The sequence below is a fragment of the Onychomys torridus genome, chromosome 10, assembly GCF_903995425.1.
Source record: "Onychomys torridus chromosome 10, mOncTor1.1, whole genome shotgun sequence".
In the NCBI taxonomy this organism is placed as follows: domain Eukaryota; kingdom Metazoa; phylum Chordata; class Mammalia; order Rodentia; family Cricetidae; genus Onychomys; species Onychomys torridus.
The window spans coordinates 20,795,112-20,819,913 of record NC_050452.1 but is presented as its reverse complement, the minus strand read 5'-3'; the positions used below and the strand labels follow the sequence as shown (position 1 = coordinate 20,819,913).

General features: G+C 41.4%; 1 protein-coding gene across 1 annotated transcript in view; it reads left to right on the top strand.

Moving 5' to 3' along the window:
• Abca13 (ATP binding cassette subfamily A member 13) overlaps positions 1–24,802 on the top strand; it is a 428,395-nt gene that overhangs the window by 90,974 nt on the left and 312,619 nt on the right. Inside the window, exons 18-24 of the mRNA XM_036201460.1 lie at positions 709–5,448; positions 7,832–9,634; positions 11,797–11,906; positions 17,646–17,764; positions 22,243–22,406; positions 23,105–23,184; positions 24,061–24,182. Of these exons, the coding sequence (XP_036057353.1) occupies positions 709–5,448; positions 7,832–9,634; positions 11,797–11,906; positions 17,646–17,764; positions 22,243–22,406; positions 23,105–23,184; positions 24,061–24,182 (7,138 nt within the window). The remainder of the gene's footprint in view (positions 1–708; positions 5,449–7,831; positions 9,635–11,796; positions 11,907–17,645; positions 17,765–22,242; positions 22,407–23,104; positions 23,185–24,060; positions 24,183–24,802) is intronic.

The following is a 24,802-nucleotide window of genomic DNA, read 5'->3' as shown; positions in this document are numbered from 1 at the left end:
CCACCCAAGTATTGACATGTCCTAAAATACACTGTTATAGGGATAAAGTAAGACTGTAGCTGAAAGAGTGCTTCACAGATTGTACAGTGATGGATATTTGTGGCAGCATTACTCAAGCCTTGTGACTTCTACTTTGCTTATTAAATGTGTTCTCCTCTCCTTCTGTATTAGTTACTTGCCTTAGTGCCATGGCAAAGTACCTGAGAGCTTCATGGAGGAGAGCCTTCTTTTAGCTCATGGTCTCAGGGGATTTCAGTCCATCAGGGTAGGGAAGGCAGGATGGTAGAAGCCACTGTTTATGCTGGAAAGAGTGTGAGGCAGCTGGTCACACTGCAGCAGGTAAAGTTTCTTTGGCATCTCACTGCTTGATCTATCTCTATAGCCCATGACCTTTTGAAAGTAAATATGAAAACAAATTCATGAGGTAGAAATGGCAGATTTGTGTTTAACAGTCATACAAATTGATTCATAGGAGAAAGTGATTTAAAATGCTTTGTTTTTGCGTAACAGGAAACAAATTTTAAGTTAAACAGATGCAGCCATGTTGGGATTTCTAACATAATAATAGATGTTCATATCAGCTTGACCTGAGTTGAAAAATGCGTTGTCTAGAAAATGCTTCATTTTGATCACTATAAATCATCTTAGAAATTTGAGGTGTTGAATTAATTTTATTCTGATAATAAAACTATTCTATCTGTGTTACAGGGTCTTAAATTTCACAAAGCACCTTTTAGTGGTGGACAAGAATTTGCACACCCTTGAAAATGAACAGATGAACACTTTTTTGTCTTTTGTGGAGTTTTGGGAGGAATTATTATCCAAGCCTTCTGGCTCATTCACTGGTCCTGAATTTCATAATCTCTTTTCTCTCACCGAGCTTGTTCTGAATAGAAGTGTTATGTGGATAAATCACTTAAAAAGTTTAGAGAGAGACCCATATGATGGTAATGCTCAGAAGCTTCTGGAATTTGATAAACTGGTCATTGAAAAAATTCAAAGTCTTAAAAACCATTCTATGAGAAGGGAATCAAAAAATATTTTGAGATTCATAGAATTAATACTTCTTGAAATTAATCCAGATCTACGAGAATTCTGGCACAACAGCATTTCACAAGAAGAAAGAGCTGAATTTGAAAACTCACCTGCACTTGGAAATTTTTCTGTTCCAGAATATGAGAAGATTCTTAGCAACAGTTTTAATTTCTCCCAGGTGTTCCATTCTGGTTGGCCCAAATCACCAGCTGTGAACACAGACTTTATACATTTAAGCAAGACTATACTACACAATCTCTATGAATTTAGCATTCTGACACAGGAACAAGTCTCTATAGCTCTGGATACCATCTATGCTCTGCAGAATGCATCTGAGCTTTTCTCAGGCCTTTCTGAGCTCCAAAAACAAGAACTGGATAGAATTTTGACTCGTATAAATGTCTTCAAAGACAGAGATGCAGTTATACTTCTGCAGACCTATTCTTCATTTTGTCAATATTTTCATAAATTCTTGAGCATTCAGAATAGAGAGTCCCTGATAATTTATCTTACTCAAATCTCTGGACACCTTTTGGATCTCATAAAGCAGTTTAATATCCAAAGCATCAGTGAAGCACTTTTGCTTTTATCGGAGACAACAAAGGCTCTTGGGACAATATCTGAAGTATCTCACTGTCAGCAATTACTTTCAATTTTAAACTTTTTAGAGCTTCAAGCCCAGTCCCTGATGTCTGCTGAGGGCCTGGCACCAGGAGTGATTCATGCTAGTTTGACAGGCCTCAGGCAGCTGTTTGCAGCAGATGAAGGCTTCCGTGTTTCTTTACTTCAGTATGTCAATCAGTTCTTTAATGGTTCGGCAGAAACCCTATTGCTGAGTGAATGCTTTATTCTGGAAGATGCAACCACTTCTTCTGTGAATTATTCAGGAGATGAGGAATCTTTACTTCCATTGACACAATTTTTTTCAAACCTCTCAGTTAATGGCAGTGTGCTCAGTGAGTTTACGGCCATTCATTGTACCCTTGCATGGATTCAGACATGGACTGAGATCTGGGGAAACATTTCTCAAATATTTAAACTTGACCTGAATATTTTCACTTCGCTTCATGTTGGTATCATTCAGCTTTTGGATGAACTGGAAAATGATGGGAACATTTCTAGAAACTGCCAAGGAATAGTTCCCACTTATCATACTGCTAGACACATACTAAACTTATTTAAAAATGTAACTCAGGAGAATGGCTTTCATGACTGGGATGGCCTTCTGGACCTCAGGGATCTTTGGGTAGCGTTAGATAATGAATTAGCCGTGGTACAAACATTTAACCTGGACCAAGCAGAGAAATCCTTTGTCACCATGGAAAGCTCCCTGCACCAGCTGAAGACATTTCCAACGAAAACAAATGCAAGCAGGGAGTTTTTATATTCCCTCTTTGATGTTTTCATTGACTTGAGCAAAGCCTCAGACTATGTGGATAGAAACATGCATCTGATCAATAACTTTCTTTCAAATGATCTCACAGATCACAGAGACAAATTTGCAAGTGCTGTCACTGAGCTGAGAGAAACAACATTATTTCTTAGGAATGTATCACAGGATAGAACTTTATTGTCATGTGCTGATATTTTCCAGAGTGTCACTGGGTTGATTTCTGAAGATAATTTATTACCTGGGAACACTTCTAAGAAGCCAGCACATATTCTGGCCATGTTAAGTTCCATTTTTTCATCCACAAACACAAGTAGCAGTCTGGAAGGGTGCCTTGCATGGATACCTGTCATAAACCATATGTGTATGATGTATAACTCAAGTTCTTTACCCAGCCATCTTCACAGCACTTTGGGGAGCTTTAAGGATATGGAGAACAAAATGAACTCTGCATTGAAAATTTTAACTTGGGTCCTAAATAAGAAGATACCCATTTGTCCATTGAATGAGTCAAATCTAGATTGTGTGAATATTTACCTGAAAGACATAACTGAGTTTCTAAATATTATAGTTACCACAGGCTTAGGAGAAGAGAAGGTCCCCAAATTTGAGATTTTACTAGCTCTCTTCAATGATTCCACAAAGCAGGTAAATATGATCATCACCAATTTAACAAAAGACTTCGAATTTGCATCTCAATCTGACTGGAAGCGCTTCAAGGACTTACTTCTGAGACCCATAGAAATAGCAGATGACATTCCTGATCAGTTTCAGAATATTTGGCAGCACATCATCGCATTGGGGAAGGAAATGCAGAAACTTTTAAAAGGTATTTTCCAAAGAGTCCTCGGAAATAATTCCTCTTCTAACACCGAAACGGTATTTAGTGTATTATCTACCAGTCCAAAGGAAAGAGATATAAGCCGCTTAGGCAATTCAATTTACCACTTAGCTAATTACTTTGCTCTCCACTTAACTCATGATCTTCAGAATTCATCAGAAATCGTCCCGCATGACATATTGAAGGCTGTGGGTCTTGGAATTCAACTGACAAGGGATGTGTTCAACTCCTTAATGCCTGCTGTCCGTTTCAATATTCCACAAAATTCAGATCATGCTCAAGTTTTAAAGAAAGTGACATCTCTCATGCATTCTCTCAAGAAGGCAGACATAGAGCTCTTAGTAGGCCAGCTGGGTGACATCAGTGAAAACCTAAGGAGCTTCTTTAAGAATCTCAGCAGATCAGGAGTCGACAATTTAGGGGTCAATATGCTTGTTGGCTTAGTGGAAAAATTTGTAGACAGCTCCCACTCATGGAGTGTTGATCACCTGCTGCGTCTCTCCCGTCTGCTTCCGAAGGAAGTGGTGAGTGCTGTGTTGGATGTATATTATACTCTTCCCCACATGGTGGAGCTCCTGCAGAGAGTCACAGATAAAAACATCACAGAAAGCCTCAGGGATATCTATAACTTCACACTTCTTCATGGAATAACCATGCTCAATACCACCAAGGAAGACTTTGCCGATGTGATTAAAACTCTTCTGGATACAGTTGAGTTAGTATCAGATGAGCCAGGTGTGATTTCAGAGGCTTTAATGTGCCTTCCCAGGGTTTGGTGTTCAAAGCACACAGCTTCCAGGCTTGGGGAAAACCTTAAGGTAGAAGACTGTAATGTCCAGGGTCACATGCCTTCTTCCTTTTACCATATGGCAACCAGTATACTGGACCTTCTTCATCTGCCACGCCCAACTGATTCACAGTGCATGGATGAAAACTCTGGAGTGGAAATAACCAGGAAAGTGGTCTGTGCAATGCATGCGGTAGCAGACTGGAATTCCATTCTCTCAGAGCTGTTGGAGATTTTCCGTATTAAAAATGTTTTTGTGAGAACTCTGCAGGAACTTTGGCATAAGGTGCTACCCTTCATGTCCCCTTCTGGGAATCAAGGTAATGACAGCATCCCAGAACTCTGTCCTAGTGGTACCATAAAGCAAGATGCCTTGCAAATTGTAGAAACACTAAAATATGCAAATTTTACAAAATTTTTACTGGATGAAAACATGCTGGACAAACTAGGTCATTTAGACAAGATTCTTAACATTACTGAAGGCACAGAGACATCTCCCCAAAGTAATGTTTACTTAAATTTGGAGAGATTATTCAAATTGATTTCTGCTGTTTGGAGTTTAAGAAATAGTACTCATTATCTATTCTCACCAATCACAGACTTTCTGAATGCAAATCGTACAGACAAGAGCCCAGACTCATTATCAAGTTTAATTAAAAATGATACAACAACTAACAACTTTGAAGAACTATGGTTTGACTTTAAACAAACCATCAAAGACCCAACCAATAACTTGAGTCTAGGACAACTACTTTCTGATATTAACAAAAAGATCCAAGGCATAGCTCTTCAAAACACAACTGTGCAACTTCCTCAACTTCTTGAAATCCTAGATTCATCATGGTTGAAGATTTCAGAAATTACTGAAGGCTTTCTATTTGTCATAAAACATTGGCTCCAAGAATATGAAAATGAGAATTACTTTAGGCTAATGCAAAGACTATTCAATGCCATGGCCAGTCGGAATTCAACTGATGTAACTATGTTGGCCAGAGATCTTACTACGTATTTGGGGTATCTCAGAAACAGTACCAGAGAAGGGAATTTTGATGTTGGCATTCTCACCCATATGCTAAATCATGAGCAGCTACCTGACTTCTCAACTGTTCAGTTGCTTCTTGAAAGCATTGTGATGGATTTAGCAGGTGACTTTGCTGAGCGTTCTCAGGGATCAACTCCGAGTTTTAGTGGTACTGACCTTCACATAATGGACTTCATTAATCTCATCTTGAACCACACACAGTCCACAAATGGGGGAGAAAGTACAGGAAGCACAGAGGATTTCCTGAAGCAGCTTGTGGAGACATTCCTCTCCTCTTTGCTAAATGGAATGCCTGAAAATAAAATATCACTTCTGCTAAAAGACTTCCATAGGGACTTCATTGCAGAGATGAGGTGAGTGCCTTTTTCGTTCTCATAGCCATCCTGGTAGAGCATCCCAGCTGGCTCACTTTCTGGAGTAGAGATATGCCTGTCATAATTCCTGGAGCTAAGTTTGGAATGGCCTTTGAAGTGATTTTTGCCACAATGAGTGTTTTATGACACAATTTCAATTTCCACTTAACCAGTAAACATTCAAATCTAGCCTCTGTTCATCAATCATGTTGGTTTTTTCAATTCTGATTATAAAGACAAGAAATTCTTTCCTATATAGAGTGAATAATTTATTTTGAATGGATTTACATGTGCGTATGGGATGATCACTATTTCAATTATGGTATTACCTGTCTCATCACAAATACAAGATCAAATATTTCTTTCCAATTAACCTAATATTTGTCACTGGAACCATTAAAATAGTCATATTATCTCTATTCACCGTCTTCTAAAAATCTCTCTGAACGTTACCTGTGAAAGTTCTAGAGAGAAATCCCCATTATTTGGGAGACTCCCAAGGAGACAGCAAACATGCAGCACAGGAAGTTGATTTACATGGCTTTGGAGACAAGATAAGCACATCCAACCTCAGAGGGGCAGGGTGCAGGAAGGGACAAACAGAGCAGCAGGAATGCCTGGTGTATCACGAGCTAAAGTTTGCAGTTCAAAGATGTGGTCAACAAGGGGGATCCACAGGGCAAAAGCTGACTGCCTACCTACTTGGGTCCCAGAGACTCTTATACAGCCTTCTAATGGACTGTTGTGGCTGGCCTGCTTAAAACAGTTTGCCTTCTGAATATCCTGAAGTTAACTCATTAGGGACGTTAAACGTGGGCACAAGAGCCCTTCTCAACAGGATCTTAGTTTTGTTTTGGAATCTGTAGCTGGAAGGAGGCATATTTGTGTGACAAAATGGCCACAAAACCCCATCCAGTGTATTCAAGGGAATCTCCTCTGTAGTCCCGTCATGTCAGACACTTGTAGGAAAGGACATATTGAGGCTAGTGGTCAGCCTCGCCAAGCAGCCATATCACAGCATCACAGATTGACTGAGCAATCTGCTAGTACTTTTAAAATTCAGAGAAAGACATATAAACAGGCTTTCCACCTTTTCAGATGTTAATTACGTCAAGAATCATTGTCTAGGGAGACTGTTGTTTCTCATCTTCTTGTTACCCCATTCCCAAACCCCTTCTTTCTCCTAACAAGTCCCCTTTCTAATTTTTTTTTTTAGTTTTCTGAGACAGAGTTTCTCTGTGCAGCTTTTGGAGCCTGTCCTAGAACTCACCTTATTGAAGACCAGGCTGACCTTGAACTCACAGAGATTTACCTGCTTCTGCCTCCCGAGTGCTGGGATCAAAGGCGTGTGCCACCATTGCTTGGCCCCCTTCCTATTTTAATACTTTCAATGTGTTTGTGACCTGCTGCATTTATCTGGGGTTGGTCACTTGAGCATGGATGGGTACTATTGACAAACAGAGGTTTTTCTGTATCCTAAACACACACAAGAAGAGTTCCTGTGTAGAATAGAGTATCTACACAACCTCAGTTATAAAAATTTCCGGGGTCTTATCTTAATTTTCATCCTGATCGGAGTGTGAGGCTCCCTGTGGCTCCACAGCATTGTCATGCTTTGTCATGCCTGGTGATGCCTGGTGATGCCCTGTCATACTTGGTCATGACTGGTCATGCCTGGTCATGCCTGGTCATGCCTGGCACTGTTCATGTGAACTTGGATCTGTGAACCTGGTGAGACTGTGGCAGAATCTCATTCTAGTTTTAAATGTTGTTTTCTTAAAGTTGAGAACCTCAGAATGTATTAGTTGTTGAGAGTGGCCTTCTTTTTTAAGTTCTCTTTAGGTTTTGTGGGTTCCCTCAGTTTGTCCTTGACAGCTGTTGACATTTCTTTTTTACATTTTTGATACTAGTTGTTTATCAGTTAAATGTATACACACACATACACACACCCTTCAATTATGTAATTGGTTCCTACCCTTTCTTTGTGGGTTTGTATTGTTGAAGAGCATTATAAAATTTATTTTAGACAATTATCCATCTTTTCCTTATTTGCAAAGCTTAGTAATCTTCTTATAGAAACAAAGAAAGACCACTGTAGAGTCTTTCTAGCTCTCTTTTGCAAAAGCAAAGCGTAAGGCTTCTCAGATTGTTGTTTTCAAAGTATCATCACAGTAGTGTAAAGGACACTCCTTCACTGCTTTCACTATTCAATAGCAAAGTGTCAGGCTTCATCTGGAGTTATTTTAGAATCTCAACTCTTCACCCAATAGCATCATTCTATATTATTTCTATAATTCTATAAATAAAATCATGACATCACCCTGTTTTAATCTTTCCCTTACTAATTTACGAGACATAAAATTAAAAATACATATATTTTCAGTTTTGTCCCCAGAGATAAAATTCTCGAAATTCTGAAACTGGATTCATTCCTTACCTGGATGAATGAAGACCCAATGGTGAGCATTTTCTCAAGCTTCAGGACTCTGTATCAACTGATTAAGAACGCATTTTCATTAGACAACAGAGAACTCTCTGGAGTCCTGAAAGGTATATCTCACACCCATCCAGGGGAGCCCAGGGTGAACAGTGACACTGAAGACCACATGGACTTCTTTACAGTAGTGACTCAGCTTCTCTCCCAGGCCAAGCATTCTGAGGACCTCTCCAAATTCAACCAAAATCTCACATCCATTCTCCACCTCGTAAGAGAAAGTTCTGCAGAAATGGCTAGTATTATGGACATTCTCTTACACTCACCTACTCAGCTCTGCCCCTCCTCCTTTCCTGTACTCCACCACACTGTGGTTGCTAAGCTAACTGACCTGTTTTCTGTTGTAAATAGTTCATTCCCTCTGAGAAACAGAGAAACACTAGAATCAACTATGAGGTTATTTGGTGCCATTTCCTCAGTTGGTGAAGAAAGTCACGTTCTGGAGTCTGCCTTAGAAATATCTAGAACTCTAACGATGCTGGTGACTAACACTGCTGAACTGGGTGATCTCACCTTATCAGTGGACTCCATGGTGAGAATTCTCAATCTAGCCAAAAAGGTTTCAAGAAAGATGGCTTCAATGTTGGGAGTGCTCTCCTTCTCTAGTACAGAGGACTCCTGGAAATTCTTTGACACTTTGTATTCCATCATGCTACAAAGTTTTCAACATCATGTGAGACACATAACTACTTTGAAAAAAGTAGATCCTTTCATATTTGAAAAGACAAAGGATTTGTTGATGCCATTTCTTGACTTGGCCTTTGGGATGATTAGAGTCACACCTAACATATCACAGGACTCTGATATTTTCAGCACATCATCTAGTGTCCTTTTGTTTGTCAACCAATCCAAAGATTTTTCTGAGATTTTGGAAGAAATGGCTGAAAATTTAATTTCTACAAAAATCAGGTTGAGAGATTTGGAGCATCTTGTGGTGGTGATTAAAAACAGCACTCAAAATTTTTCTACTGAGGCTGTTAACTTATGGGAAGAGATTCTGGATTGCTTAGTCCCTCTAAATAACATCACTGACCAAATAGACTTCTTGAGGTTTTATGAGCTTTCTTCTACCAGTCATCCTCAGGGGCCGAGACTGGAGGGAAGTCAGGAAGCGATCCGTTTGTTGGATGGAATGCTAACAGATAACAGCTCAGAAAGAGAGACTTCCTTGAAAATGGTGATTGACCTCACCTTAAAAGCTCTTGCGAATGGCTTAAAAGAAGATAACTGGGAAATTTTTAATCTCCTCTTGACATTTGCCCAGCACCCAAATGACCTTTTAAAAACCATAGAATCAGTTGTAGAGACCTCTAGCAGAATTCACAATGACTATGGAGATGATTTAAACCAAGATTTAATTTCCAACCTGTCATTGATCCAGAACACCACTCGCTATCAGCTTGCAAAGGCAGTCCTGATTGGTCTCAGCAGAATAGTCCTCTCAAGGGAAGGGCTGCTTCCAAATCGCGCCCAGTGGACACGCTTCACATACACTTTGTTTCACCCAGATGACAAGAGTTTTCCTAATTCAGCCACTGGTCAGAATGTTACATCTGCAAAGGATGGGAGGACCAAGGAAGAAATGATGGTAATTCCTCATGGCTCTGAACCAATGTCACACTTCCAGAAATTCCTGAAGGCATTATTTGTATTGATTGAACACTGGCAGAGAGTCCCACAAGCTGATCAAAGGTATTATAATTCCTATTTTGCTTATCTTATTCCTTACTATAGAAATCAAGAAGTACTTACATCAAATCAGAGTAAGCGGTTTTTCTTAATTTCACTCTCCATCACACTCTGAAGTCAGCATCCATTCACACAGAATGGTCCAAGTCAACAATTTCCTTTCTCTGTTTGCCTCATTATTTGACATCCAAGTATGATTTGGATTCACTTTTAGAAACTTCCAAAAGTAAAAGCCTTTTACTCTATCTACTTGGTTTGGGACTGGATATATGCATAGTTGTTTGCGAGGCTAGATAGACCATTGCATTTATGTGTGTATCACAGCAGTAGCACTAATTTGTGCCTCACTAATATGTAGAGTCATCCTATGGCAATAAAAACTAACATAATTGTAAAACAGTGATGAGTCAGGTGTGCACACCTATAATCACAACAGCCATGGGTACCGCTATTGGGAACGTAGCCATGAACGTGAAATATCCAGTTCAGCCACAAGATTGTGCTTGCAGTTTGTAGCTAACTATATGATAAAAACATGCAGCCAACAAACTCCTGCTCTCCTGAAAACTCTAAAGAATGTTTTGCCTCTAAGCCCTCCCATCCCCAAATGTTGGGTCAAAAGACTGCCATTGAGCTCACAATCCTGCCTCAGCCTCCAAAGTGCTGGGATGACAGGTATGTTCCACCAAACCCTTTGGAAACTTGTTCTTAAAAGCTCCAGTGTCACTAAATCCAGCTCTGGCATTAGCCTGCTGCGTTGGGCTGGAGAATTTGTGCCTTTTAATGTGTAGAGCCCCAGGGTGCTGCCCCTGCCTCAGCTGTGATTCCTGGATGTGGCAAGACTGGTTCTCCTGTGGTTCCTGCCTATTAGCTTTTTTCCCCAGCCCCTTGTGGCTACTTCGAGGTGTTATGTAAATACTTTCTTGTTTACCACCAGACAGGCTGACCTACTTCTTGTCAGTTCTGCTGCTGCAGAACTGTACGCTGAACACAATCATTTTTTATGGCTTGGAAAGATGTCCTCACTTGGTGAAACAGATGTCTCATTATTTCAAATTTTAAATGCTAGCTTCCAAAGCCTCCTGTTTTATCTTGTCATTGTCTTTGATCCTTAAACTGTCATGCTTGAGTGTAGTGTTCTGCTTGAGATTTGCTTTCAAAGTACAGGTAATCTAGGCACCCCTCTGTTCTCTAATCTCAGCTTTCACCTGAGATTTTCAGCTCTCCATAGACAAAACTCACCATATATCTATATAGCCCCCTTTCTTTCTTCCTTCATTTTCTTTTCTTTCTCTCCTCTCCTCTCCTCTCCTCTCCTCTCCTGTCCCCTCCCCTCCTCTTCTTTCCTTTTCTTTTTTTCACATAGGCTCTTGCTACACAGCCCAGGCTAGCCATGCTCTTGAGAGCCAGTCTGTTGAGTGCTGAGATGATAGGTGTGCACCTCAACATAAATACAAGCCAACATACTAAAAAAATTACTATTTTAATTTTAATTGAGCTATATTTATGGTGAACAAAGTAATTCTTCATTACATGTGCTATATATAAATGATCAGATCCAGCCTCCAAACATTGAAACATAGTTTTTCTAGCTGTCTTGAGATTTGCAAGGTGCTACTACTGTTAACTGTATCCACCTGTATCACTGTGTCATAGAACACAACACTGTGTGCTCCTAACTGGGACTCGCTTTTCTCCCTAATCATCACCCTAGCCTTTAGAAGCCACATTGTACTCTCAATTTCTATGAGATCAACTTCACTAGAGAGGTTCCACCTGAATGACGACATATGATATTTGTCATCTTGTCCCTGACTTATTTCACTTCACCTCAATCTGCTACACTGTTACTAGGAGCAGGCTTTTTATCCTTTCAACGATTGTCGTCATATTACAAACTTTAATGTCCAACTCTTGCATCTCAAGAGAATGGAGCAAGAAGAGAAAGCAGACATGAGGCTTGTTAGCAGCAATGATCAAACTGTAGTAGGAACCAGAAAGCTTCTGGAGGTCCAGCCTCGTAACCTGCACTTTTCCTTTGTTTGTGCAAAATAAACATGGTAGAGTAAGGAGACAGTTCTTACATGTGACTTAACCTTCCACCTGGCAGCCATGCTCAGAGGTTACACATTTATCCGTTAACATCATGATCTGTTTTTCCTAAGTGTTTCTGAGATGTGTCAAGTTTTCCGGCAGCTGGAGAAGCCCTCGGAAGCTGTGGAGATGCTGCACAGAGTGGAGATGATGGCTCTGCGTGTGCTCATCATCTTTGCAGGTGGGCTGGCTATGTAAGAGGCACTTATAATTGCCCTGTCCCAGTTATCACAGCTTGGCTGTCAGAGAGATGCATAGATTGACTCTGAGTTTCATTTAAAATAAAGCACAGGTTTCTTAGCATAGCTATTAGGCCCAGGGAGGTCTAGCCCACCCTGCCCAACCTCAGTGGCTCCTGCTCTAGCCAAGCTGGATGGCCCTCCCAAAGCTGCACTCACCTCTCTGGTCCTCAGCTTCCCAAATGCTGGGATTACAGTTTTTATAACATGATGCTTAGCCTGTGCGCTGTTGTGAGTGTGTTTTCTCTGATTGTAAAGCTGTGTAAATAGAACCTGAGATGCTGGTCGAATGTTCTTTTATTGAATGAGCAAATGCCTGAATAGAAGCCAGGAGCCCTCAGACACTCAGGTTGCCTTCCTTGAATTCTTCAGTGTGCCATCTGTTTGTGTGGGGTGTTGCTAAGCATTCAGTCTGTGTGGTAATACTTAGCTTAAGTGATACTGGAAGGGCTATCTACATACTCTGGGCTCTTTTTTGGTGTAAGTGAACAGGCTGTGGGGTTGGGGAGGGCATCACAAAGAGGAGTCTAGCCCGCCCAATGAGGGGAATGAGAATACACACGAGAGTCCACCAACAGAGAGGAAGGCTCACTGGTCTTAGAGTGGACTCACTGGCCTGTGAGGGTGGCCACGGCTGGGATCCAGGTGTGTGGAAGAGCATCTGTCTGCAAGTGGAAGGAAGGAGAAATGAGACTCAGGTAGGAATTAGCCTTCTAATACTTTATTAAAAAAAATGCAAACTCAAAACACATGCAACTTTCGATACCGTCAGTGATGATAAGCTGATGGAGGAGACTGTGTATGACAATGAAGGGTAGAAGAGAGAAGACCAGGGGACACAAACCTCAAGTAGAGGCATCCCAACTGAAACCCGAAGGCTGAAGGGATGTGTCTACGTGTTATCTGATGTGTTGCCCAGTGTCTAGAAGAACCCTGATACAGGCACGGTAGACATTCAACTGATGTTTACAAAAGGCCTGAGTGGATTATTGAGTGGGTGCTGGCTGGAGGATGGGCACATTGAGGCCAGGCTACCTCACTGTAAGGAAAAGTAATCTAGTTCCATGTGCCATAAGGCATTACCAGCCAGAGTGTCTGCAGGCACAGAATTAAACTTGGCTTTGTTCAGTGACATCATGGCAACTGGTCTAATGGAAGAAGAGCTTGCTATCAAATATACTGAGTTCTCAGGGCCTCATGCCTGCTGACAGGCAACAGAATCTCTTAGAGCTTCAAAGAGGGTGAACTCACATCTATTTCAAAGAGCAATTGAGAAGACTAAATACAAGGAGAGTGTAAGCCCATGTGATCTCCCAGGGCCCTTTCTGGGGACATGTGTGTGCTGCATACATTTTGGCTCTCCTTCCTTGGTGAGGATGGGGCTCCCTGCCTGCTGCGCTGGGAAAGGCAGCCCCCAGGCTACTGAGAGCTGGCTCTCAGGAGAGATGGGCAGGACTAGCTCCGGTCTACTCACTGCTGTCCTTCTTCCAATTTGAATGTTTTCTTGAACCCAGGAACTGGCTAACCTTTTGGGTTGAAACATAAAAAAAAGTGAGGAACAGAGGCCAAAGTGAACACATATGAACATTGAAGCCTGAGAACTATTGTGTAGGGGAGTGCTTTATCTCTATCTATAGACCTACATTTTTATTTCCCACTGGAGATGTCTATAAATGTGGACTGTATTGCCAAACACCAAGTATTACACGTGGAAGCACACAGCATGCTGCTCAATAAAATCTCACCATGGGGAGGCATGCTTGGGGACATTAAATCAAATCTCTTTCTGCTTCCTTTTCTGGCGTATAAAATTCAGCCATGTTTGAAGATGCAATTATTTTGACATTTCACAGTTGGGTAAAGTAATGAATTTTCAGTGAATGGGAACACTTATTGGTACCTGGATTTCTATGTGTTTTGCCATTCTGGATCACAGATGCTAAATTAATATAACACACAAAGTGATGTTAGGAAATTAATTTTTAGTGTTCCTATTTCACTTAGGCATGGCTGTTGTTGAAAGTGCTGCCTCGCTTCCCTCCTTAGAGCAGACCCTGTTCTGTAGAGTAGGAGACCAGGGTGGAAGCAGCAGGCTCTCATCCAGGAAAGTAGGAGATGCAATGGACCTGGACAGGTGCATAGGTCTTCCATCACACCAGGAGCTCTGCTGTTGGAGTTGTTAATGTCATTGATGACAGAGTTAAGTTCAGCATCATTTTTTTGTCCCTTCTGGTGTTAAATGTGACAGCAGTGATCATATCAGAGCCTGCTAAGTTCACGGAAGGAGAACAAAATGTCATCAGGCATCCACTCATATCATGTTCTCATCTCACTAATTAGTGAACCAAGGAACAGAGAGCATGAGTCACGCTTGGAAAGAAGAGTTCAAGGTCAGGGATGGAGACAGGGCTGAGGAGGCAAGGTACTTGCTAGAGCATGAGAGTTAAGTTCAGATCTCCAGTACTTTTTTTGTTTGTTTGTTTTTTCGAGACAGGGTTTCTTTGTGTAGCTTTGTGCCTTTCCTGAAACTCACTTGGTAGCCCAGGCTGGCCTTGAACTCACAAAGATCCACCTGGCTCTGCCTCCTGAGTGCTGGGACTAAAGGCATGCACCACTACCGCCTGGCGATCTCCAGCATTTTTGTTGTGGTGATGAGGGCTTGTAATCCTTGTGCTGGGGAGGGGCAGTGACAAGGAGATCTCCAGAGCTTGCTGGGAATAACTCTAGTCAGTTAGCTCGACATTCAGTGAAAGCCATTGTCTCAGAAAAGAGAAAGATGGATAAGGGATTAAAAAAGACACCCAACATCCACACATCCACCTGGCCTCCATATACACCACCATACATAGGAACACACACACACACACACACACACACACACACACACACACACACACACACACGCACGCACGCGCCCAAGCACATGCACATGCACCTCTCCCACTGAGGAGATGGGTGGAGCCTCCAGGGCTTGGGGAACAATGTGGAGATCTAGAGAAAGGTGGCAGATCTGGGAAGTCACGGCAGATATCTAATATGTCTTCAAGGTCAGAAGTGAACAAGCACAGGTAGAATTGACTAGAGTGAGGCTTTAAGAAGCAAAGTGAGGTGGAAGTCACCGTGGAGGGCAGAGGATCCAGGTGAGAACTGAGCTGCTGCTAGTGTCAAGACTGCTAGAAGTCTGGCACCTCTTCTCATAAGCGCATCATAGTGATTTAACTTTGAAGAAAGGCCACCCTTTCCTTCCCATTCATCTTTTTATTTACTTTCTTTGTTGAGAAGACAGTGTTTAGGTGGTTTAGGATGGCAATAAATTTGTGATCCTCCTGCTTCAGCATCCTAGATGCTGGGATTGCAGTGGTGTATAACCATGCTGGCATAGAGTGGGTCCTGTTTGGTTTGGATTTCTTCTCTTGGTATACTGCCCAGACTAAAACTGTTATTTTTTATTTTTTTTTAAATTTTAAGGACTGTTGCTATTTGAAAAATTAACAAGTTTAGTTATTCATAAAAATATACCTTGTTTTATATCACGACCCAGCATCTGGAATTCACTTAGTCATGTGCTAAATGCCAAGAGTATCTGAAAGCAGGAGTGACCCTCTTGACACTGCTCACAGGTCCCTGGACAGCCAGGGAAGAGAAGGGAGGGGAGGAAGGGAAGGGAAGGGTGAGGCTGACTTCTGAGAGGTATCTAGTTAGAAGGAGGCAGAAGTACCCTGAGAAAGGCACGAGGTGGGGATGGGGGCATAAAGAACATAGGTTATGAGTGACCAGGAGACAGAGGTGGCCAGTAGCTAAGAAGAACCTGGGGTACAGCATGAAACATTTCAGATTTGTAGACAAAATTCTCAATAGTCTTAGTAAGTAGGAAATACAGAGTTAAAAGCTCAAGAGATTAGAGTATTAGTGAAGAGCCAAGACTAACTTTATCTTACCACTCACTGCCATCCTTCTCCTGAGAGAGACCTTCTTCCTGTGTGCCTTGTGTTTTATTGCTTTCCTGTTATGACTTCTCATTGGCTCTAAGCCCAGCCATATGACTTCCTTGTCACTGCCTGTTTGTACAGACCTCCTGGTCTCTATGGTTGGTACTGGGATTAAAGACTCAAGGGTCACCACACTTGGCTGTGTCCTTGACCACACAGAGACTCTGCCTGCCAAGTGATTGGATTAAGGGCATTGGCTACCACCACCTGAATTCTGTTCCTGGCTCTCTAATGACCTCTGATCTCAAAGGCAAACTTTATTTATTAACATACAAATAAAATCACATTTCAGCACAATTAAAGTCTATAACCGATCAGCTATTTTTGATCTCAAGGCAGATGATAGATGGCAAGGGTGGGGAAGATATGGCCAGTACCTGCCAGAAGTCTGCTAATCTCCTGGGTATAGCATTCTGAGAATGAAAGAGTGAAATGATTATAACCATGCTAGGATAATGGGCAAGAAATCATGCAAACCAGTGTGAATGGCTATCCCAGACATCGTGTGAGAAGGACCAGTGAGTGGGAATTCCATCTACAGTGGCACAGGAAGAGAAGATGTGTTGGGGGTGGGTGGGGTGCAGAGGTGGTAAATTGTTTTCTATTCCCTTAATTTAGCTCAGACAAGTCTTTATTTACATTTTAGACTTAAAAAGCATACCATGAATGGACAATGAGAATATAATATTTATACATAATGGCCTTTTAAAGAATGGGTTTCTGTCACTTGCAGCAACATGGATGGAACTGCTAGACATTGTGTTAAATGAAGAAGCCAGACACTGAAAGCCAAACACTGCATACTCATATATATGGAAGCTCAAATGCTGACTTAGTGAAATGGGCAGAAGGGTGGGGAACAGAGGCTGCAGAGCCAGGGTGTCTGTCAGGGATACAAGGAACAACTTATAAGATTCTTACAGAAACTACAGTGGTGTTTCTACTACTGTTTTATTCCGGGGGGGCTACCACAGCCAGTTGGGTGTTCCAGAAAAGCTATGGGAGAGGTCTCTGAATGTTCTCAGTACCAAGAAACAATGAATACTTGAGGTAATAGCTAGTAATATCTGAGCTACTTTTCTATTGCTGTGATAAGAAACCATGGCCAAGGTGACTTAGAGAAGAAAGGTTATTTGGGGCTTACAGTTTCAGAGGGTTAAAGTCCGTGACCATCATGGCAGGGAGCATGGCAGCAGGCAGGAATGGCACCACAGCAGTAGCTGAGCACTCCCATCCTGAGACACAACCACAAAGCAGAGAGAGCTAACTGGGAATGCTATGGACTTTTGAAACCTTGAAGTCCACCCCCAGTGACACACCTCCTCCAATGAGGCCACATCCCTTAACCCTTCCCAAGCAGTTCCACCAACTGGGCGCTAAATATTCCAACATCTGAGACTATGGGGCCATTCTCTTGTATATCACCACAGCCAGTTACCTTGATGTAGTTATTTTACGTGATCTAAATGTGTGTATAGAAAGGCAGTGTATTTTATTAAGATCGCACTTACTACATATACATTAAAAATCAAAATGTTTTAAAAGGTGCAATTTCATTTTTATCTGCCTGTGCATCTTGATGATTTAAGAAATATTTAGGAATTTGGATCATTTTGAATCTTTGAAGAACAGTTTTCTGAAACTGGGCTGGTTGAAAGATAATTGTTTATTAACTTCTGTTTCTTCTGGCAGAAAACCCTTCCCTGACTAAGGACATTCTGTGTGCTATGCTGAGTTGCAAAGGAGATGGGATGAGGCCTCTAATTTTATCTGCTCTTCGAGGAGTCACTCTAGTACATCACCACTACCAGGTTTGTCTTCTTTTATGTTTCAGAGCATTTCACATTCATAACAGCTGTGGTGTTGGCTCAGGCAAGGTAGTGGGGTTACTCTATAGTTGCAGCATGGTCGTGAGAACCAAAGGGACTCTGCTGTGTGGTCACAATGGGAATGAGCCCTGAAAAACTTGCAGCATGCAGAGCTTGGCTGGTACTCAGCTATGAGAGTTGCTTGTTAAAGTCTTAGGGGTTTTACAAGTGATGGTTAATCATTTGCACCATTACAACTCAAACTATACACACACAATTAAATAAATATGCTAAAAGCAAAAGCAACAAGTACTTGGGACACATAACTTCCTAGTTTTTTGATATATTTTACTGCCTCTGTCCTGAGATCATTTGCATACATGTCATCTGCATGATGGTAGTACTGTGTGCTTGCTACTAAGCAGGGCTTCCTGGCTCTGTGTTCAGTGACATCATGCTTGTGGGAAGTAGGGTGTTTACACCAGGGGAACTGGAAAGTGCTCTCAAACAGATTGTCTCTGTCAGTTTGTCTGTACATCCATCTGCCTATCTCTATCTATCTATCTATCTATCTATCTATCTATCTATCTATCTATCTATCATGTGTCTGTCTGTCTGTCTATTTATCTGTTTAATCACCCCTCTCATCTATAATCTGTCCATCCATCCACTCACCCATCTATTCATCCATCCATTTATCCATCCCCCACCTACTCATCTACTGATCCATCCATCAGTTTATTGTGTATCAATTTTCTATCATCTATGTTTTAGAAAGATAGTTTTTTGCTTCTTTATTTTTATTAGCAAATATTAATTATTCATAACAATGAATTTAATTATGACATTTTATACATGTATATAATATACTTTATCATATTTGCCCCCATTATCTTCCCTTGATTCCTTTCTACTCACACTGCAAATCATTTTATTTATACAGTGTATTTTGATGATATTCTTTTCCATCCCCTAATTCCTACCAGATCCTTCCCACCTCATCACCCAACCAACTTTGTGCTCTTTTTGTCCCTTACATCCTTGTCACCACTCTCAAAATGAAAATCTAAACAAACAAAAAGTCCAATAACACAAAAATACCCAAACAAAACAATAAAAAAATAAAAGGTACAAAATCAAAAACATGGAGTCCCTTTTGTGTTGGCCACACAAGTAGTTTTTAAATACCTACTGGCCCATAGGCCCTGCTCTGGAGTGTGGTTGATATATTCAGTGGCATTCTATTGGTGAAAACTGATTTTCCCTTTCCCTTTGCAGGTATCAATTGCAAATAGTTTATTGGCTAGGGATGGGGCTTTATGTACACTTCTCCTTCTCAGTGCTGGGATTTTTGTCTGGTTTGCATTTGAGCAGGTCTTAGGTATGCTGTCCCAGTCTCTGTGAGTTCAAAATATGCATCAGTCCTCTTATGTCTGGAAAATGCTCTTTCCTTGGAGTGCATTATATCTTGATGAATCATTGGCCAAAGGGGTCCCTTAAACCACCACCCCTTCCCCTAACAAAGCCATCACTTTGGCAAGATAGTTTTTAAATACCTACTGGCCCATTGTGGGCCTAAGTTACTAAGTTAATTTGGCAAATGCCAAAGATTGCCAGCTGATGAGACCCTGTATGGTTTCCTTTCTTATTAACTTGTACAAATACTTAGGAATCCCACCCAGGTACTCCAACTTATACTGAATTAGAGTGTGATTTTTATATGGGGCCCATCCACATCAATTAAAAGCTAGAGTCCTTGAGGAGCTGGAATAGTGGCAGTGTTTTTCCAGAAAAAAGGTAAACACTTGGGCTTTATTTTCGGACAGTTCTGAGTGTTTACTCTTTTTGTAGTAGAGTGACCCATTCCAGTCAGATGTTCAGTGGGTGCTGGATGCTCCTGGGAATCAGAGTTTGATGCTATGTTTAACCATTTGATGTCTAAGTATTCTACTGTGTACTTTTTTTAGTGCTGGCATGGGCCTCCACTCACCAATCCAGATGAGGAGAACTCTGAGCGACAACTCCTTATCTTTTCCCACATTGTGTTCCAACAGCAAAAAGGAACTGTCTTGGGCTCAGTAGGAACCTGAAATTAGGTTTTAAAAGACATCAGTGCTCACAGAAGGATACTTCTGGGTTGACCAGAATCAGAGAATGTGGCTGAAATGTCGGGGTTGGCTTGGGGTCTTCTGGATACTTCCTCAAGTCTAATCCTTTGGACCCAGCAGTGCCTTCTTATCTGCTTAGTGCCTGGGTGATGCAGGCCTGCTTCACTCAGAGAAGGAGGGCTTGTGTGCTCTCTTTGACAAGTGGTGGTTTGTTGTAGAATATCATTTTAAGATGTGTTACATTTGTTTATGCTGTGGAACATTTGTTTAATGATGCAAAGATATGTTGCATTCGTTCATGTTGCATTTGTTAACTCTGTGTTACTGTGCCTGTCTAAAATACCTGATGGTATAATAAAGAGCTCAATGACCAATAGTAAGGCAGGAGAAAGTATAAGTGGGGCTGGCAGGCAGAGAGAATAAATAGAAGGAGAAATCTGGGTGGAAAAGAAGAAAGAGCAAGGAACGAGTGAGGAAGGAGGAGGACTTCAGGGGCCAGCCACGCAGCTACCTAGCTACACAGACAGACACAGCATAAGAAGGAAAGAAAAGGTATACAGGAATAGAGATAGATAAGAACTCCAAGGCCAAAGATAGATGGGATAATTTAAAGTTAAGAAAAGCTAGCTAGAAATAAGCCACGCTAAGGTCAGGCATTTATAATTAAGAATAAGCCTCCGTATGTGATTTATTTGGGAGCTGGTTGGTGGGTCCCAAAAGACCAAAGACCAAAGACTCAAGAGCCCAAAGAATAAAAAGAGTGAAAAACAAACAATAATTGTTCTTCATGCTCTCAAGACTAGATTAACAAAGTCAACTTTCAGTCTTTATGTTAGATACTTCTTCAGCATGGTCCACCTGTATGTGCTCAAGGATGTTGAAAATTTTCTTTTATCTTTTCCTGCTACTGGGGAGGGCAGTCCACCTTATTTCTCTGCAGTTCTTTCTATGTCAAAGTTATTATTTTGTTAAATTTAAGACTAACACTAGCAGTGGGAGTGATATATGTGCATCAGACTAATGAGCTGGGAGTTGTAGGAGGGAGCAGGTGTGCAGAGGCTCTAAGAGATGAGGTGGGTTCTCCCTATGTTCGCAGAAGTGCATTGGTAGGTAAGCCAATGCTCATTGTAGATAATGTTCTTGTCTCAGCACAGCATGCTGTGAGGAGGGACCTCTAGGGAAGAAGGGGTCATCAGGTCTGTGAAACAGTCAGGTGAGAGCCTCACTCTCAGGAGCCGGAGAAAGTGCAGCACGTGAGAGCAACACACTAGAGATGGACAGATACAGCCTCGACCTCTCAGTCTTGCAGGAGTGTGCCTGCCATTGCTCTCATGGGGATACTCAGGAAATAGCTGGGTCTGTATATCCATTTGCAGAGCAGTGAAGGGGGATGGTGAAGGAGGCTGCATCTATGAAGATGTGATGACAGCAGACATCTAAGTGAAGAATGGGCGAAGCTGAGTGTCCTTTCATACTCTAGGAGAAGTGTGCTCTGCCATTGTTCCTGCCAACGCTCTGTGTGGTCCACAGTGCTGGATTCTCAGCCTTCATCTCACTGTTCTAAGTACATTTTTTTTTTTTTTTTCCGTTTTGGCGATTGACTTATTTGAGTTAGCATTCCTTCTAGGTTCATATATGTGATGCAGATGCATGATTCTTTCTTTTACATGGCTGAATAATATCTTATAGTATGTGTAGGGCTTTTTGTTTTTATCAATTCATCTCTCATTGGACCTTCAGGTCAATTCCACATCTTGCTCATTGTGAATGATGCTGCAGTGAGCATGAGAATGTAGATATATCTCTCACACCTGCTTTCCTTTCCATTAGATGTAGACCCAGGATGGGTGTTTGGGATCATATAGTAGTTTTGAGGAACTCATATATTATCTTCTTTAATGGCAAGACTATTTTGCCTACAAGGGGTCCCTTTGCTCCACATCTTCAACATAATCATTCCTTATCTTTTCAACAATAGACAGCTTAGATTTGAGGAGACAATCTTGTGGCGGATTTTATTTGCATTTCCATGATTGACAGTGTAGAAACAGCTCTCCAAGCCAGCTGTTTCTACATGTTTCCAGGTCTGTGCCCATTTTTTTTTTTATGTTGGCATTTTATTTTTTTTCTGTTGAATTTTGGGTGACCCAGAGGAGCTGGAAACTGGATTTTGGAAAGCCAAGGGCCAGAAAACAGGATGTGGCTTGCTTTCTGTCTAGCACTGCAAAGTAAGCAGTCTTTCCCTGTTATACAACTACACATGCGCAGAGGAAATGGGTGCCTTCCCTGACACTTCAAGAAACAGCCAGAGGCCTGTGTTTCTCTGAGAACGAGCCTTGATACTGTGCTCTCTGTCACTCTTATGTTTTCTAGGAAATCAGAAAGATATGGTCCTCACCAGATCAGCTGGACTGTGAACGGCTTAGCAGGGCTCTTTTCAGTGCCTTGGAAGGCTTCAAAAGCAGCTTGGAAAATGCTTCTAGCCAGGGCTGCACATGCCAGCCCCTGGTGGGAACAGTTCAGCACCACATGCACAGGTCTGTGTAACAGGCACTTGTATCCTCCCCAGTATTCCTAATCCTCAGCCAGATGTGTGTTTAAGTTACTGATTTCAGATAACAATAGGTACTATATAGTAGTCAAACACTGGGGCTTTCCATAAATACACTTTGAAATGTTAAAGCATAGGATCAACTTCTACCATCAGGTGAACTTTATAATGAGCGGGACACTGGGTCGGATGTTGTGATCCAGGATGACAGAATGGTATTACGTATAAATACGTGATCAGTCAAATATTTTCAAATCACTTCATATTTGATTAAAAATTTTCAGTGTGTTCTAGAAGTATGAGCCCCAAGGAGAGAGTCAGAGGCTTTCCATCCTGCAGATGATGTAGGCACAGAGAACTGGCCATCTCTCAGTGGCTACACTAATTTCTCAGATACACCATAGTCTATTTTATCTATTTCCCACATCTATGAGAAGGCATTTATCGTGCATCTTGATGCCATCACCCTGATTCATTTGCTGGGTTGGACTGACTGAGGACATGTTGGAACCCTGGTGTTAATGAAATTCACACACAGATGGTATCAGAGGACAGAGTATGTCCGTTTATCAGAGAGAACCTGTGTTATCTAGTCTGGCTCCAAGAACCAAGGCAGCGTTTTTTCACTCCCGCTTTGCTTCTGCTGTTTTATCTTGTCTCATTGTAATTTTTTTGTCACTTTAGGTTGATCAAAAGTCTCAAGGAGACTTGGATGACAAAGATTCCTGTTATGATGTTTCTTAGCAATTTCACAGTCACAGAGGGTATGTGGTTTCCAAACTTGCTTGATTAAATTTAGTGTTTCAGCCCAACATGTTGTTAAGATAAAACATAAAAAAGGGAAGTTGTGCTATATGGTTAAAGAGGAGGAGGACTTGATTTTGAGAGGGGGTGGGGACAGAAAACGGTTCGGAGGGAGGGAAGGAAGGAAAAATAGTGTGATTATATTTCAATTAAAAAGACAAAATGCAATTCAGTGTTTAATTCTAATATATTAAAACACAAAAAGCAAGAGTTATACTATATGTTATCTAAAAACAAAAACAACCAAACCATTTAGAACATGGCTAGTCATAGGTGTTCAGGCTTCAGAAAGAAATTCCCAAGGCCTGAGGTCTCAAAAGTCAGGTAGAAGAAAGAAAAGAATCTTGTGTTGTTCAGATTTCTCACTGACCTTCTGTCCTTCCGCAAACCACTTTGTCTTATGAGTCTCTAAGAGTCCCATCCACACAGCCCCTAAAACTCACACAGTGTTAATATGATGAGTGTGAAGAACTCTCACATGCCCTTAAGTGATAATTTTCTTATTTAAGAAAGTGAAAGATGAGGTTGCTGGAGCACATGGTCACTGTTCATTCAGAAAGAGCTCTTTCTAAAGCAAGTCTCAAAACATACAGGACTCAGAGTCAGCCATTGACTAGATGATACCACATAGCCAGAAGGTTTTTATTTACTTAAATAAGAAGTGATCTCAGATTCCCCCCCCCACTCGAAAAGTAAAACTTTAATTAGTGTCTATGATAAGCTGGACACCATGAGGGAAACTTCTTATTTAGGTGGCAACATCAAATATTTTTTAAGTCAATAAAAATTCTGAAAAATTTCTTGTAAAATTTCTTTTCCTTTTGTGTATTCTTCAGATGTAAAAATAAAGGATTTGATGAAGAACATCACCAAATTAACCGAGGACCTTCGCTCCTCCTTCCACATCTCAGATGAGACCATCCACAGCATCCTAGAAGCCAACATTTCCCATTCAAAGGTACAGGGCTGCTTTTCATCAGGAAGGAGCCCTCACAGCTGCAGGTGCCCTGACCACTTTTCTCTGCCTCCTCCTCCTCCCTATTCCATAGCTAGGGAATGCATGCCAGCACAAATGAAGTAGTTGAAAGCAGATGGGCACATGTGAACAAGCAGGGAACTGAAGGCTGTCAACATCTTGTGATGAAACTTGGTCACATCATCTTCATCTGGGACAGAAAAGATGAGGTTTCTGGCAACATTTATGTTAGTGATTTCTAATGCTAATGCACGAAGTCCATTAAGTTTGTGTACATTTCCATACATGTCATACATCTCAGATCCCCAAACAAAGCTAGTTAAAAATATATATTCTACCATGGTGGAGAGGAACTGTGTGCTCCGGTCATGTGGTACGGATATGACTCATAACTGAGGAGCAGTGCCAGGCCCAGGCTTCCCGAGCATGACTGAGAAGTGTTGGGTAAGGAAGTGGACAAAGGAGTAGTTTAAAACCCTTACGTCATGTGTTACTTACTTCTTGACTTGTCCAAATGATGTAAGGGTGTTGCTTATTAGCGGAGAGGGAGCAGATGGCAATTATGTTGGCCACAGCAAATGCCACCTGAATCTTCAGCTGGT